This window comes from Arvicola amphibius, chromosome 14, assembly GCF_903992535.2.
Source record: "Arvicola amphibius chromosome 14, mArvAmp1.2, whole genome shotgun sequence".
In the NCBI taxonomy this organism is placed as follows: Eukaryota; Metazoa; Chordata; class Mammalia; order Rodentia; family Cricetidae; genus Arvicola; species Arvicola amphibius.
The window spans coordinates 57,283,308-57,299,492 of NC_052060.1; the positions used below are offsets into that span (position 1 = coordinate 57,283,308).

The 16,185-nt window shown below is 43.1% G+C and overlaps 1 protein-coding gene across 6 annotated transcripts in view; it reads left to right on the forward strand.

Annotated features, from left to right (window-relative positions):
• The window catches only part of Zzz3 (zinc finger ZZ-type containing 3), a 69,870-nt gene that overhangs the window by 48,952 nt on the left and 4,733 nt on the right, over positions 1-16,185 (forward strand). For 5 of the 6 annotated variants that reach the window (XR_005283077.2, XM_038310893.2, XM_038310894.2 and 2 more), the window contains 9 exons: positions 4,407-4,545; positions 6,365-6,512; positions 6,599-6,714; positions 7,286-7,357; positions 8,280-8,381; positions 9,578-9,673; positions 12,205-12,357; positions 14,447-14,581; positions 16,007-16,107. Coding sequence is in view for 5 of the 6 variants with exons in the window: in XM_038310893.2 (XP_038166821.1) it covers positions 4,407-4,545; positions 6,365-6,512; positions 6,599-6,714; positions 7,286-7,357; positions 8,280-8,381; positions 9,578-9,673; positions 12,205-12,357; positions 14,447-14,581; positions 16,007-16,107 (1,062 nt within the window). In the remaining variant the exon portion in view is untranslated. The remainder of the gene's footprint in view (positions 1-4,406; positions 4,546-6,364; positions 6,513-6,598; positions 6,715-7,285; positions 7,358-8,279; positions 8,382-9,577; positions 9,674-12,204; positions 12,358-14,446; positions 14,582-16,006; positions 16,108-16,185) is intronic. The other variant, XM_038310896.2, reaches the window with a different exon arrangement.

Consider the following 16,185-nt stretch of genomic DNA (forward strand, 5'->3'; position numbering starts at 1 on the left):
TTGGGGCTGCCTGGGATTGGATCTGGAGTCTCTTGTGGTTACTGTCAGTTCTTGCTGCACCAACCAGTCTGTGGTGTGTGCAGGCTCAAGTCCAGCCAGCCGGCGGGCCAAGGTGTGCTTGCTGCCACTGTCATGGCTTCATTAACTTGTTCGTGTGGGGTTGTAGCCGTGCACTGCTGTCTGCTCCTCTTGTGATTGTCAGTGTGTGCAGACAAGGACTGAGACACATCTGTGTGCCCTTTACTCACATCTGCCCGTTACTCACTGGTGCCTGTTTCTTTTGTCCCTCCTTCCCCCAACATACAAATTCAACTTACTTTTTTCTCTGAAGCCGGTGGCCATCAGTGTATAGAGTGCCTGTGTGCTCGAAGCTTTAAATAGAATCCTACAACCTGGGGGAAGATGAGGGGTTTTTTTTCTTCCTTTTGTGTTTGTGTTGTGTTTTGCTGTGCTAGAGATTGAACCCAAGGCTTTGGGGTGCTAGGCAAGTACTGTGTCTCCAGGTCGCCTCCAGTGTTTGTCCATTCATTGTCTGTATGCATTTGCTCCCCAGATGAGAGCACTTCCTTACATATCTTTAAATACTTAGTATCGTGCCCACCATTTTAATATTGGTGCAATAAAATAATCTACATTCTGTCACAGTCTGTATTTAAATTTTTTTAATTTATCCCTTCAATTCTCCTTAACTGTTTTTCTCTCCCGCGAGGTGTAATCCAACATTGTGTGTTACTTGGATTTATTTGTCGCGCCTCTGTGTCCTCTGCAGGCATATAGAGTGGGAGGTTGTGGCAGACGTCCTCATAGACCTAGAGCAAATGCCTATGCTTTGTGGACAGTGTGGTTTCTGTGCAGTCACTCTGCTCTTCGTAGGTAAACGCTTGTGTGTGGCTTTGTAGCTTCATTTATAAATTCAGGCAAGCCATGGTTGTATTGATTCCTGATACAGACTAGATTTCTGTCTCTCAGTTATCGTTAGGTCTCAAATCCTGGACAGATGGCTAAGGTGCCTATGTAACATCAGAGCAGACCTGACCACCAGTTTCTCCCAGCATCACTTAGTTCCTACCTGTTAATCGAGTATGGCTGGCCCTCTACCCTAAATTTTTCCTGCCTAGTGACATGGCTGCTCGTATCCCATTGTCCTTCTCTATATAGTCAGCTGTTTTCGTTACTCTGCTGGCTTTACCCTCTCTCCTTGTGGCCTGGCTCAGAGCTCTTGCAGACGTCCCTGCCGCTGGCTGTGCTCTCCTTTTTGTCTACGGTTGACTTCATCCTCTACCACACCTAGGAGCGAGCAGTCTTGTCCTTATTTTTTCCCCCATTCATCTGATGCTGAAACCTGGGATCAAACCACAGATCTTCTCGCTGAAGATTATTTTGAAGAATTAGACCAAGTTTTTTGGCAGAATGTCTGAAAGCTAGATTTAAAAAAAAAAAAAGTTTCCACATTATGTTTTAAGGCTAAAATGTCCATGTGAGCTCTTAAGGATTCTTTCCACTGTAGAAACGGAAACCTGGACCCTAGAGAAAGATGCTGCCACGCTCAAGCACATTTTTTCCTTCTTTTCTCCTGTCTTTCCCTCTCCATTCGTGGCTGTCCATTCAGCATCCCTGCCTAGAAAAAGACAGTAAAGTACGCTGCTGAGTTACTGCTTCCTTCAGTGCCTTCCCTAGACGTCAGGGTGACCTGCAGACTGTTTGTTCAAACGTTCATGTTCATGAAAGTCAGTAAAGGAAAGGTGTGAAAATAACTCAGAAGTGCTCTAGTCAGATACTGCCCGCTAGCCTGAAAGCTGAACGTCTGCGTGCCAGTGTCATAAAGTAAACTGGAGAACTCGGTTGGTGTCACCCGGGGATCAGCTTTAGAACTGGGTAGAGTTCTTACAGAATCGGCGCTCAGCTGTCCTGCTGCCAAGTTGTGACTTTTCCGTCGTTTTCACAAGTCGCTCTGTGTCCTGGGAGGTTAGGGAATAGCCAGAGCGAAGTGTTTTATTGGTTCTGTGGCGTTTCAGGTTTTTTCTCCCCCTCTGTATTATATTTGGATTCTCATTAAATATTTGGATTAATACCTGTGGTGAATAGATACCATTCTGCCATCTTCCATTTGAGGCAAGAGTTTTCTTTGTAGTATGCCTTAAGTAACAAATGATACCTGTTTCAAGTTTATGAAACTTAAGATATAGCCATGTCCAGCATATAGTATATAAAATGAATGTTAGACCTTCTTATGTTTTTGTTGTTTGTATTTTCATATGGGGGTCTTAGTCTGTAGGTTAAGCCACCCTCAAGTTTCCCATTCTTCTGCCTCATCCCAGTGAAGGTATAATCTATCGCATTTGGCCTTCATTACTGTTTCTTATTACTTAATTGTTTATCTATCTTTTCTGTTCAGGCTTATCATCCGCTAAGCAGAGCTGAATGCATCCACAGGTGTGATCTGACCAGGACCATACACTGTTGCTTTCTCTGTTACTTCGGATCAAAGACAGTTCCTTCTCTCTGTCTCTCCCCCCCCACCCTTCTTTTCTTTTTTGAAACGGGATCTTACTAGGTAGCTGCAGCTGGCCTGTAGCTCACTATCTCGATCATGTTGGCCTCAAACTCAAGAGGTCCACCTACCTTTTTTTTTTTTTTTTTTTTTATCTCTCAGTTGCTGGGGTTAAAGGTGTACTCCATCATGCTCAACCTTCTTTCTTTTAAAAAATAATCCATTTTGGACAATTTCAAACACAGAAAGTAGGCTGAGCAGTGTGATAGTTCTCAGCTACATGCCTTTGTCCCTCTCTGGGACGCTGGTCAGTGCTGTTCACTCCTGCACACCCATGACATACTCTCTCCCATCATTGTTACACCTGAGCTCCACATCTAATTCACTTTGGTAATGATCAACTGAGTCTTACCTTGGATTCATTCGTAAACTGACTTGTTGGTTTTGCTTTTGAATGTGGAGAAAGCTGAGGGTGGGACTGAAAATAGATTGTGTCAGACTGGGTGTCGTTCCAGTCTATCCAGGGATGCACACTGTAATCCCTCCCAAAGTGGCAAGATCTCCGACGAATCTGAGAAATGATTTACATTGGGCCAGAACACTTGATGTCACATCCCTGTTCTTCAGGTTTTTATTATTCTGGCTTTAAGTATTTATTCTGTGCCTTCTAGTCATTTTGTTTACATTAAGGAAGCAAAATTGGAGTTCAAAAGTTATGCTTTCATGCCCCCCCAGCATCTCCTGTACCCCAAGATAGCCTCAAGCTATGTACACAGCCCCATACAGTTCTGGTCATGCTCAGCTCGTCATCAGGTCAAACAGAAGCACAACCACGAGTCTCATGGTTGCACAGTTTCACTTTAGGTGTGTCTGGTGCTTTGTGGCTTCTAACTTACAAGACTTACTCTGCTTCCGATTGGGCAAAACATCAAACAGTTGCTTATTCAAGAAATACTTACTGAGCATCTGTATGCTGGGAAGTGCATTATACCTTGCCTGAATAAAAAAAGGTAAACTCCCGGATATATTTTCCATTATGGAGTCACAGTCTATTGAGAAACAAAATACATTTGGACCATAAAGGAAAACTGCTCAGTTTTTTTGATATTTTAAGGACACAGCCTTTTACTTTAAAGTGAGTTTCAAGTGACTTTGTAATTATTTCTGTGAAAAGCTTCTGCATATTCAAGGCTTTGGGATTACTCATTTCTATGTGTATTTATGTAAAACTAAGTATTCCAGACTCAGGACAGTGTTAGCAAAAAGACTCTAAATGAGAATGAACTGGCTAATGTTTCTCTACTGTACTGAGGTTCCAGGATGCTAAGTACATTGATTGATGTTTGCTATTTTAAGAGAACCTTTGCAGATAGGGGAATAAAAATGCCTTCAACAGTTGCCTTTGTCTTGAGTGCTGGAGAAGGAAGGGTAAGGAGATGCTTGAGCAGATGAGAACCTGTGACCTACTACCATATCAGCCTGTGGGCCACTGGCTTTGGGAAGAAAATGTAACTGAGACGTTAATGTCCTGCACAGTAGCCAGAGGGCTGCCTTTGCTGCCTTGTCTCCTTGTGTGAAAATAATGTGATTTTAGATCTTTTATTAAGAAGTTCCTTAAAACTTTGGTTGCTGGAATGTCAGAATGCTTTCTTATTTTCTGAACTCATTCAAGGTTCAAGAATTAGAAGGTTTAAGATGGGGAAGAAGGCTTTGCTTTCTCTAACTGATGTTTTCTGACTAGGTACTTCGTAACTCAGGAAGACCTCATTTATTCCCAGTAATATGTTTTACTAAACTCTTTCAGGTAACTTGAAAAAGACTGTGTGACTTCATATCTAGTAGATGATAACTTGAACTCAGTTTTTAGTTATTGTTATCAGTAGAAAACTCTAGTGAGTTCTCTCTTTGTCTCCAGCTACCAGAGACTGCTGCAGACCATTGCTGTCCTTGAGGCTCAGCGTTCTCAAGCAGTCCAAGACCTGGAAAGTTTAGGCAAACACCAGAGAGAAGCACTAAAAAATCCTATTGGATTTGTGGAAAAACTCCAGAAGAAGGTACCAAAAAAAAAAAAAAATGTACTTTGGTACTTTTAAACATTGATTGGAGTATACTTGGTAATTTAAGATAATTATGTCTTTCTATGAGTCTGTCTGTGCTTTAAGAATATATAATTCCACCCCGCCCCCACTTCCAGGTTAGTCATATTCCCCCTACCCATTGAACAGTGAGATTTGCCCAGGAGAAGAGAACTAAGCTCTCGTTGTTTGGACAGAGCAATGTGCTCACTCCTCCTCTGTCCTCCGCGCATCACTTTCTCCTGCTTCCAGGGCTCGAGGATGTGGAACTGAGGCCTGGTGCAGAGCATTTGTTAATTATTAACTGCTTTTGTTTGGGTTGCATTTGCTACTGAGAGAAAAAGCAAATGTTTATAGAGGTAACACAAATTTATTTTACATGTTTAAGGCATAGGCATAACCAAATCCATGAAGAGAAACTATGAATTCCATTTAATTTTGAAAAATCCTTTTTTCCCCTTTAGTGTGAAACTAACTAGTTTTCTTTTTTACTTAAAACAAACTTTAACAGTGAGCCATTCAGATGTACACTTAAGTGACTCAAACTACGGAGCCCTTAATTGATATGTCTGTCTACGCACAAGTACGTCATGTGGGGGTGTTGCTCTTTGGTCTGGGGCTGGAACCAAGTGCTCTGCTACCACTGAGCCTTGCTTAATAGATTTGAAAGCCTCAATATTAGCATTGTGTGAAAACATGAAAATAAAATCAATATGTAATGGACTCAGGGTAACTGAGATGTCATCAATGTACCGTTCCTTTCTCTGGTTTCAGTAAACACTGTATTTCATAATACATATATAATTTATGTATTGACTGATTAAAATTGGTTTTAGAGCTATATTGTACCTTCTGTTAAATAAGGCTCCCCTTGGTCCAGTATGGTGCAAATTTAGAATCCCAAAACTTGGCTGAAGAATGAGGCTCTTGAGTAGAAGGTCATCCTCAAACCTACCCATCAGATTTGAGGTCACCGTGTGCTACAAGAGACATGGTTCAAAGATTTAAAAAAAAAAATAAAACCTAAACAACAGCCTGAGCCCTTATAATAAATAAATGGGAAATATCTCCATCTTTTATCATTATTACACAGTTTGCTGTAGCACAAAGACATTCTCAAAATGGCAGTTTTTGGCAGCTTAAATTACAACTGTTAGAGAAATAATGTATCAACTTTAATGTAACTTCGAATGCATGCGCTTTGTGTCTGGTAAGCAAAAATATGCATTTAGGCATACTTACTGGATTTACATGCAGTTGGCTGTTTTTCATTTCCAGGTTTTATTTATAATATTTTTAATTCAGAAATGGATGTGTTATTGAACATCTTAACTTTTTAAAAATATTAAATACAGACACTCAATAAACAGGCGAGGTTTATGTTGCTTAGGAAGACTTTTTTGTCCTAGATTTAATTTAGAAGTTTCATTTTTTTTAGATGTCATAATTTAGAGCAAGGGATATAGCTATGGTGTGGGATGCTCAACACTGCCAGAAAGAAAAAATGTCATACGTTTTATATGTGGCAGACTTATAGATTGTGAATTCATTTTTTATTATGTTACAGATAAGGTACAACCTTGCGACTGAATGTCAGAGTGTGTATCTCGGAGTGTCCTGGTGCATCGAGCACTTCCAGTGTGCTTGTGACTAGAGCTGATAGGTCTGGGTGTCGTGCAGCTGCTCTGATGCAGTACAAAGAATAGTGTTTACAGTGTGCCTCTTACGTTTTATTGTACCTATTGTCTTCTTGAGCTAATGTAGATTGGCACTCTGATATTTTTGTCTTTTTTCCCAGGCCGATATAGGGCTTCCATACCCACAGAGAGTTGTTCAGTTGCCTGAGATAGTATGGGACCAATATACCAACAGCCTTGGGAACTTTGAAAGAGAATTTAAAAATCGCAAAAGACATACTAGGAGAGTTAAATTAGTTTTTGATAAAGGTAAGAACTCACATGGTAAGAATTTAATGAGGAAAATGTCTTGTAATGTCTTGCTTGAATAATTCTGTGTATGATTTTACTTTTAGTAGGCTTGCCCGCTAGACCAAAAAGTCCTTTAGATGCTAAGAAGGATGGAGAGTCCCTTTCGTACTCTGTGTTGCCTTTGAGTGATGGTCCAGAAGGCTCCCATAATCGTCCTCAGGTAAGTAATAGGAAATTTCTGAGAAGCATAAGAATGTTTAACGTTTTGTTGCTCTGTATTCTTAAAATGAAGAGTCATTTACTGACAAATAATGGGCACATAAGCTCTGAGGGTAACCAGAAACTGTCTGTCCAGCCTGCCAGCTGAGACCCTTTAGCTGTTGTGTATGTTCCAGTCTTCAAGTTGTAGTCTCTTAAAAATGTGATTGGTACCAGTTACATTGTAGGTTCTTTATGGATTTTAAATGGCCTTTGTGGGTACTGTGCCTAGGACCAGTGGCATGTGGAGTGTGACAGGATTTCAGATGTGGCCTTGTCTCTGTAGGATTTGTTACTTTTCAATTTTGAACCCACATTTCTTGTTTCTAGAGATAAATTGCTGTCATTTATTTATGAGGATTGTTAAGAGTTTAAAACCAAATGAAATACAAGAATATGAAAAAATTATCAGAAAATAGGTGGTGTATATAAAATATGCAGAGATAGTTTGGAAATTCTAAAACATTCCCTGTGTGCTCTTTGGCTGTATCCTTGCTGTTTTCCCCTTTATTAAAAGCCTTCTTTACACACAGATGATAAGAGGTCGTCTCTGTGATGACACCAAACCCGAGACGTTCAACCAGCTGTGGACTGTCGAGGAGCAGGTGATGCACACATGTAGCTTATCTGGGGTAAAAGACAATCTAAACTGTTAAGAGTAGAGTTAGCACCGCCAGGCAAGTGTTTACTCTTGCATTGTAATTCCTTTTAATCACGAGTTTAAAATATTTAGAGTTACTTTTGTATACCTTTTTGCATATTTTAAGAAATTTGGATTTTGAAGGTGTATGAACTTTTGGGGATAATTCTTTAAAGAAAAGCCCTGGGTTTGGGAGGGAGGCTAGAAGTGACGGATATTCTGAGAAGCAGCTTTGAGAGGAAATCCTCAAGACAAGCAAAGCTCCTTCACGTTAGGTTTTAATTTCTGTTGTCAGGGAGCTGGGAACCCAGACTGGCATGCCTGTGACACTTCTGTCAGATTGCAGTTGAGTGTGAGCTTGATGTATGTGGAGCTAGGTTGTATATCTGTGGGCTTGTGTCATGTTAGAAGCTGACTTGTGGTCCCCAATCAGATGCTTGAATGACAGATCGCATAGAAGAGGAAGACTTACTATTCTAAATCCAGTGAACGGATGTGGTTTTGTTAGCACTACAGAGGATCTTCTGCACATTCTGGAGCAGATATAGTTGGGGAGTGGCATTCACTCGGATGTACACAACCCAAATGTATTTCTCTCTGGTTTCTTGTGCTTTATGAGGACCTACATAAGTGTTTTCATTCATTTTGCCTGTGGTCTCTTACGTTCCTAAGTTTTCCTGTTTTCTACTTTGAGACACTCTAATTGGCCTCCAGAGTAGAGAAAGCAGTAAAATGTGAATGGATTTATTTAGAAATCCAATTTTTTATTATTATTATTATTATTATTATTACTACTATTACTGATTTTTATTGAGCTCTACATTTGGAATTGAGTGTTTTAAATGGAATACATTTTTCACTTAAAACTTGTTCTTGGTTTGGTGCAGAAAAAACTTGAACAACTACTTCTGAAATACCCTCCTGAAGAAGTAGAATCTCGGCGGTGGCAGAAGATTGCAGATGAACTAGGCAATCGGACAGCCAAGCAGGTGATGGGAAGGGCTGCATGCAGGCTGTGCATGCAGTTGCCTTTTAGTGGGCAATTCTGCCACACTCACAGAACTGCAACAGTCGCTCTTGTGTGTGCTGGTTTTACGTTGATTAGCATTGCTTGTCTTTATGTTGATTGAAGAGACAGTCTAAGTAACCCTGCTTTGCATCAATGCAAAACATTTAAAAAAATGTATAGTAAAGCTGGGTGGTGATGGCACACACCTTTAACCTCAGCACTTGGTAGGAAGGGCAGGCAGAGCTCTGTGAGTTCAAGGCCAGCCTGGTCTACAGAGTGAGTTCTAGGACAGGCTCCAAACCTACACAGAGAAGCCCTGTCTTTTGGTGGGTGTGGGAGTAAATAAATAAGTAAATATATATTTTTAAATTTTTTTAACCTGTTCTCACTTTCTGGTGAGAGTATTGGCAGACGGTTGTTACTTACGAGCTACGCATTCTATCCAGACCTTTTCATACAAAGGCATACAGGCCATAATAACATGTAAATTGTCTTGTCGCAAACAAATAAGCTAGAACCATTGTTTTTGAGACAGAATCTCACTATGTAGCCCTAGCTGACCTAGAGCTCATACATAGTGGACATTGTAGCTCTTAGTTCTTGAGTGTTTAGGGAGTGTGCTGGCAGGATCATTTTGGTGAGATTGTGCTCGTGGGTTTTGTGGCTTTGCATTCATGTCATTGGATTGTCTTCCTGAGCACAACATAGAAGGCCCCCTCATATCCTCCTGTGTCACACACAGCCCCCCTCTCGTCCTCCTGTGTCACACACAGCCCCCCTCTCGTCCTCCTGTGTCACACACAGCCCCCCATGCCCTCCTGTGTCACACACAGTCCCCCACGCCCTTCTGTGTCACACACAGCCCCCCCCCATGTCCTCCTGTGTCACACACAGCCCCCCTCATATCCTCCTGTGTCACACACAGCCCCCCATGTCCTCCTGTGTCACTACAGACGGGCTTCCTGCTGTGCTCCCCAGTGTCACCAAGGAAATGAAGGGCTCAGCTTTGAAATCACACAAATTTAAATTTATTTGAAATGATTTTGTTAAGATTTAAAAATACAGATGTGTTTGATAACCCTTTAAAAGTGATTTCTTGATTTAATTGTTACCATTTGAAGCTTGGCATATGTCGCATCATTTCCTTGCATTAAAAGAGCTGTTGTGTCTCCTTAGGTTGCCAGTCGTGTACAGAAGTATTTCATAAAGCTAACTAAAGCCGGCATTCCAGTGCCAGGCCGAACACCTAACTTATATATATATTCCAAAAAGGTAAGGCGCACAGACGAGCAACCCTAGCTGAAGTCACTGGCTCCAGAGCTCCGTGTGGGTGGGAGTGTGCTGGGCTGCACCCTCTTCTGACATCTCACTATGCTGAGCACAAGTGCAGAGTGAGAGTCCGGGTTCTGCTTAGAGAAACTTGATGGGCTTCAGCAGCTCTTTGCTGTTTTCTCGGCAGTGATATGAATGAGTACTGCTTGAAGGGCTTTTGTACCAATTTTGTGGTGTTAGGGATGTCTTAGTGATGGTAGACTTTACCAGGTGTTGGCTCTGCTGCGTGAAGTGGAGGTGTTGCTGAGGTCCTTAGCCCTCACCGCGGTTCTAGAGCTGTAGAATGTCCTCCCTTCCCCTTGGCAGGCAGTAGTTACTTACGAGCTACGCATTCTCTCCAGACCTTTTCATACAAAGGCATACAGGCCATAATAGCATGTAAATTGTCTTGTCACAAACGAATAAGCTAGAACTGTTGCTTTGGAGACAGAATCTCACTATGTACTCCTTGCTGTGTAGATGAAGGCTCTTCTGGCTCCTACTGGAGCAGAATACTGGGATTGCAGATGGTGCTGCTGTGCCAGTTTCATAGTTAGTCCCAAGCAGCCCTTTTGCCCCCAACCCCTAGGGGCTGAGCCTAGGGACCTTTAGCATGCAAGGTCAGGAGTCTACCATGGAGTTAGATCAGCAGCCCATCCTCTTCCACTACCCACTAGTGAACAAAGCTCTGTCTCTGATGGACAGGGCGCTGCATTAACTCATAGCCTGTTTTGGAGAATTGTAATCAGTAGAACTAGGAAAACTAGGCTCAGTTGGCTGCTTTTGTTAGCTTGATAACTCCTTACAACATCTCCTTTCTGCCACGCTCCCTCTTCACTTAAAGGAAGCTAACTTTACCTTCCTGGTGGGTGCTAGTTTACATCATTTTAATGTTACATTGAGGAAATTGTTTATATAGTTCACATCTTAAAATTTTTAAAAGATTTACTTTTTAAATTATATATCTATGTGTGGGTATGTGTACACGAATGCTGGTGCCCACAGAGGCCAAAGTATTGGATTCCTCTAGAGCTGGAGTTTGAGGAGGCTGTGAGCCACCTCTGTGGGTTCTGGGAATCAAAGACCAACACTACAAGAGCAGTAAGTACCCTTAACACCTGAACCGTCTCTCCAGCACCATCAGTTTTTAAGTTGTTTTTATCCAAGCTTTTCAAGCCTGTTTTAGTTTGCTAATTTTTTAAGCACCGATGCTGTACAGCTCTGACAGCCTTGGAGTGCTGGAACATTGCACACCACTGTTGAGACTGACAGCTACAGTTTTCATGGCTGTCATCTCTCCCTCCCTCCCCTTCTCTCTCTGTGCTGTGGTTCAAACCCAGGATGTATTTAGCTTGGCAAGTGCCTTTAGTTAATCTTTCTAAAGTAAATTTGTTAATGTTATTTTATACCTTGTGTTTTTACAACTAAGAGTAATGACCAGAAAGAATCCTGGCGAAGCCTAACTTTGTTTGATTCTGTGTGTAGTCTCTTGTAAGGCCGTAGACATCGTGAGTGTGGAGGTCTAGTGTAGCCGTAGACATTGTCAGTGTGGAGGTCTAGTGTAGTCATAGACATCGTGAGTGTGGAGGTCTGGTGTAGCCGTAGACATCGTGAGTGTGGAGGTCTAGTGTAGTCATAGACATCGTGAGTGTGGAGGTCTAGTGTAGTCATAGACATCGTGAGTGTGGAGGTCTAGTGTAGTCATAGACATCGTGAGTGTGGGGGTCTAGTGTAGTCATAGACATCGTGAGTGTGGAGGTCTAGTGTAGTCATAGACATCGTGAGTGTGGAGGTCTGGTGTAGCCGTAGACATCGTGAGTGTGGAGGTCTAGTGTAGTCGTAGACATCGTGAGTGTGGAGGTCTAGTGTAGTCATAGACATCGTGAGTGTGGGGGTCTAGTGTAGTCATAGACATCGTGAGTGTGGAGGTCTAGTGTAGCTGTAGACATTGTCAGTGTGGAGGTCTGGTGTAGCCGTGGCCGCAGTGGTTCCTGACCGTGGTAAGATTTGAACAGTGAAGTGGGTGAAACGGTGGCCCTCACAGTGCAGAGAACTATCTGTGGTGTCCATTACCCATGAGCGGCATCTGCATAGTGTTGGTAGTGACGGCTGTGCCACATCCAGGTCTAATCCCAGTTCTGCTGTCTAAACTGCCCTCACCATGACATGCTGGCTCCTCGTGCCTATGTTTCTTCCTCTCTAAATAACGACTTTGCCGGAAAGTTGTGAGGCCCATGTGATACTGTTACAAGGCAAGCAGTTACTTGGTGTTAGGTGATTCTTTTTAGATACTCGAGTATTATGACAACTTCTCTCTAACTGGAAGGTGTTAATCTGACTCAGACCATTTTATGCTGTGATTTTCAGTCTAAGTTGATCGTAAAAGTTCAGTAGAGCCAGCATTGAATTCTTATAACCAGTAGGGTGTGTGCATGTTTGGTTCTGTCAGTGAGACTTCATCGTTCCAATAAGACATTTGTTTTCTCACATAGTCTTCAACAAGCAGACGACAGCACCCCCTTAATAAGCACCTCTTTAAACCTTCCACTTTCATGACTTCACATGAGCCACCTGTGTATATGGATGAAGACGATGACCGGTCCTGTTTCCATGACCACATGAACACTCCTGCTGAGGAGGCATCGGTAAGTTAGTTACCTGTTTCTATACAGACGACTGTACATTATGTATGTAATTTTCTGATTATCTCTCCTCTTCAGAGATTGCTGATGATGTACATTATGAGAGTACTTGATTTTTCTGACTGTTCCTTCTCTTCAGATTGCTGAGGACAGATTCTCTTTTAACTTGACAAGTCAGATTTTAAAGTTAATATGCTTTGTTTTTCATTGGGAAAAAAAGAACTTCAGCATATGCCAAAGTAGTGAGAACAGCCCAGTGAGCCCATATTCTGTCACTCAGCTTTAGTAATTTGACCTGGTAGTGTTAGCTCCATTGGCAGGAGTTCAGGACACCAAGCTCAGGTTTATGAGGAGGGAACTCTTCATGTAATGGAGTGTCTGGTTGCCGCAGTCATTTCCCGATGTGTGTACACACATATGCTGGGGCCTTGTGCTCCATAGGCAAGCACTCTGCCAGCTAAGCTGTACTCACAATCTCGGGGCACTTTTGACTTGTGTGTTTGGATCCAGAAACTGCAGTGAGCTGGAGGTGGGGGTGAAAACCCCCCTGTCGTTTTCTTTACCCTTCTGCTGGCACTGAGACCTGGCTCATTTGCTCACAGTGTGGACTGTGTCAACTGCGTCCCTTTGTGTCATTTGACTTGGTCCTCTGTTCTGAATTTCCTGTGATGAAATGTTTGAGTTCTTGCTTAAAGAGTGTACACTAAAACTCTGGTTGCATAGAATCGGAACATGAGATGTTAATGGAGATGCCCATGCTGATGCAGCTTTCACCTGGGATTCTGTCCTTAGTGGTGGTCAGTGCTGCAGATGAGGAATGCTTTACTAAACATGTATGTGACAGGTTGTCCCAGGCACTGTGAGCATACATATCTCTCTGTGCTTCTACGTCTTGGGCTGTTGACGGATCATATCAGTAAGCAGTTGTTCATTGCTTCAGAGGAATAAAGGGAACATTTGTGTCACTTAAGAGGGAGGTCAGAGAGTGGAGATGGTACAGAAAGACTGGCTGAGAGTTAGCCATGTGAGGAGGGGTGCAGAACATTTCAAACAGGCGTTCGGTGACCGTCACTGTAGTGTGTGCAAGGCCCTCAATTCATTTCCCAATACAAAAAAAATTTTAAGTTGACCAAATAATGTAGTAAAGTTAATTCGATTTAACTTTTTGTCTCTCTGTGTAGCCTTGGAAAGTCTTGAAATGATAATCCTCCTGCCTCAGCATCCTCATAGCTAGAAGTACAACCATGTATCACCATATCCTTCTGATTCCCATAGCTATTTAAAATGTGTATTTATGAATTTTCTGAAGGTAACATGTATAGGTTTCTCTTTCCAAAGACACAGCAACTAAAGATACTGTATGTGCATCATCTACTCCTTACTGAAACATCTGTATTCCGCCTTAGTATTGAAATTAGTCCCTTTTAAGTAAACCTGAAATAATATCACTCAGAAAGCTCTTGAGTACACAGTTCAGTAGCATTGATAAGTCATTGGTGTTACTGTACAGTTTCCAAAATCCTTCTCACCCTGCTGCTACCTGAAGCTGTGTCAGACAGTGTCTCCCGTGTCCCTGTACTCCTCCAGCTCCCGTGCCCACCTCTCTCCGTCTGTCTCTGTACAGAGCTGACAAGTGAAAGCGCATGGTGGCTGCTGCATCTGTAGGTCTCTGTGTCTTCTGATTTAGCCATCTGCAGACTGAACTATTTAGGGGGAAAATATCTGTACCAAATGTGCAAGAGAGATGGGAAGGAGCATTGTGAGAGGCGTGCGGCTCACGTTTGGAGCAGTGCACACTCTTGAAGGCAAGGTCCACTGTGTAACTGTTGAGTGGGACCAGGGGAGACTGGAGGGAAGTGACTGTGGGGCTGAGAGCAGAGCAGAGAGGTCACAGACAGCACTGGACACTGAGAAGGGAGAGGACAGGCTTCACGGGATGCTTTTGAATGGCACTGCTGGTCAGCTCCAGGGCTGCAGCAGTCTGGTCTAAAAGTGAGAAATGTCAGTAGAAAAATAATCAGGATTGTGTTTCTTACACTCTGTCCATTTTCGTCATCAAACTAACACTTTTGTATTTTGTTCTTTTTAACAGGATGAGGAAAGCATTCCTATCATGTATAGGAGTTTGCCTGAATATAAAGAACTATTACAGTTTAAGAAGTTAAAGAAGCAGAAGCTCCAGCAGATGCAAGCAGAAAGTGGGTTTGTGCAGCATGTGGGCTTTAAGGTGAGCAACTCGGGCATCTCATTTCTAAAAGAGTGGAAAGGGATATCTGGAGTATTCAGCTCTAAAGTCGATAAGCATTTAGGGAAAGGTTCGTAAGTTTCTCTGTAATTCTTTTATGCAAAGTTGTGCCCACAGTGTGTGTGTGGCTCTGTGTGGAGAAGAGACCCCAGTTGTCTGTCACGTGCACTAGCGGGTGAAGGTCACCTGCTGCTTCCCTAGTCCCTGACTGTGAACACATTCCCTGGTTCACGTTGAGCTGCCTCGTTGAGCTTCAGGAGGTTGGAGGAGGAGCCATTCATTGACACTCCAGATACTTTCCTGGGTGCTCAAGGCTGGGCGTGAGAGAGGCGGCCTCAGGTTCTGCTCATCCCGGCGGTCAGGCGGGTCTCTGTAAGCTTGAGACAACCAGGGCTGTGGAGTGAGACTGTCTTCAAATAAAACAAACAAAATAGCTGAGTCCACCTGAAGTCCATGAAAGTGGTCAGAGGCCGCCTCACGCGGGGGTTTGCCAAGGACTTTAAAAGGTGACTGCACTTAGTGAGCTTGGGGAGAGTTCAGCAAGATCATAATGTGGTGTTGCTGTTGGTCACATATATGACAGTGTTGATGTGCGGAAGGGGATGACTGCTGGGCCTGTGGAGTACCCTTCCTCTTGACCTGCCAGTCACCTCACTCATCCTTAAGGGATTTTCCTAACTGGCTTCTAGATTTTTTTGAGAGGAAATGAGAGTTACCCTGTCTTAGTTTGTTCTATTGCTGTGAAGAGACACCGTGACCAAGGAAACTCTCATAAAGGAACACACTTAATTGGGGGCTGCTTAGTTTCAGAGGACGAGTCCAGGGCTGTCATGGTGGGAAGCAGACAGACGCTAGAGCAGCAGCTGCGGCCTTACGATCCCCAGGCAGTGAACAGAAAGACAGGGGAGACTTGGGTTTTGAAACTCAAAGCCTCCTCCTAATGTTTCCAAAGAGTTCTTCCAACTGGGAGCTAAGCACTCAGACATATGAGTCTATGGGGCCAGTCTCATTCAAACCACCACACTTTGGTTTCCAAATTTGACATGGAGGGCAGGCTGAGGGGTCTTGTTGTGCATTACCTATGGGGGGTCAGGCTGGTGACTGTCCACAGAGGGGTTGGACGCTCTCTGGGTGTCTGCTGCTACACGCCTCGACAACTATAGGTCTGGTATGAGCAAGTCAGGTGTCCACATTCACACTGGTGAATCGTTGGCAGAATGCCCGAGTTTGAGGTGACTGACTTAAAAACTTCTTGGGTAAATAAATACAGAGGTTCTTTCTAATCCACCGGTAGTCTCCTTCACTGGGAATTCTGTCTAAGCTAGTGTGTTACATTTCTCTAGAGCATGGGGAAGGGTCTGTCTGTGTCATGGCATGTTGTCATGTGCCTTTCTGTGTCTGCTGCAGTGTGATAACTGTGGTGCAGAACCCATCCAGGGTGTCCGGTGGCACTGCCAGGATTGTCCTCCAGAAATGTCCCTGGATTTCTGTGACTCTTGTTCAGACTGGTAAGTGCTTTCTTTGTTTTGGGGACAGGAACCTCAAACAGTGAACTTTATCCCAAACTTCTTGTGTAACAATGATTT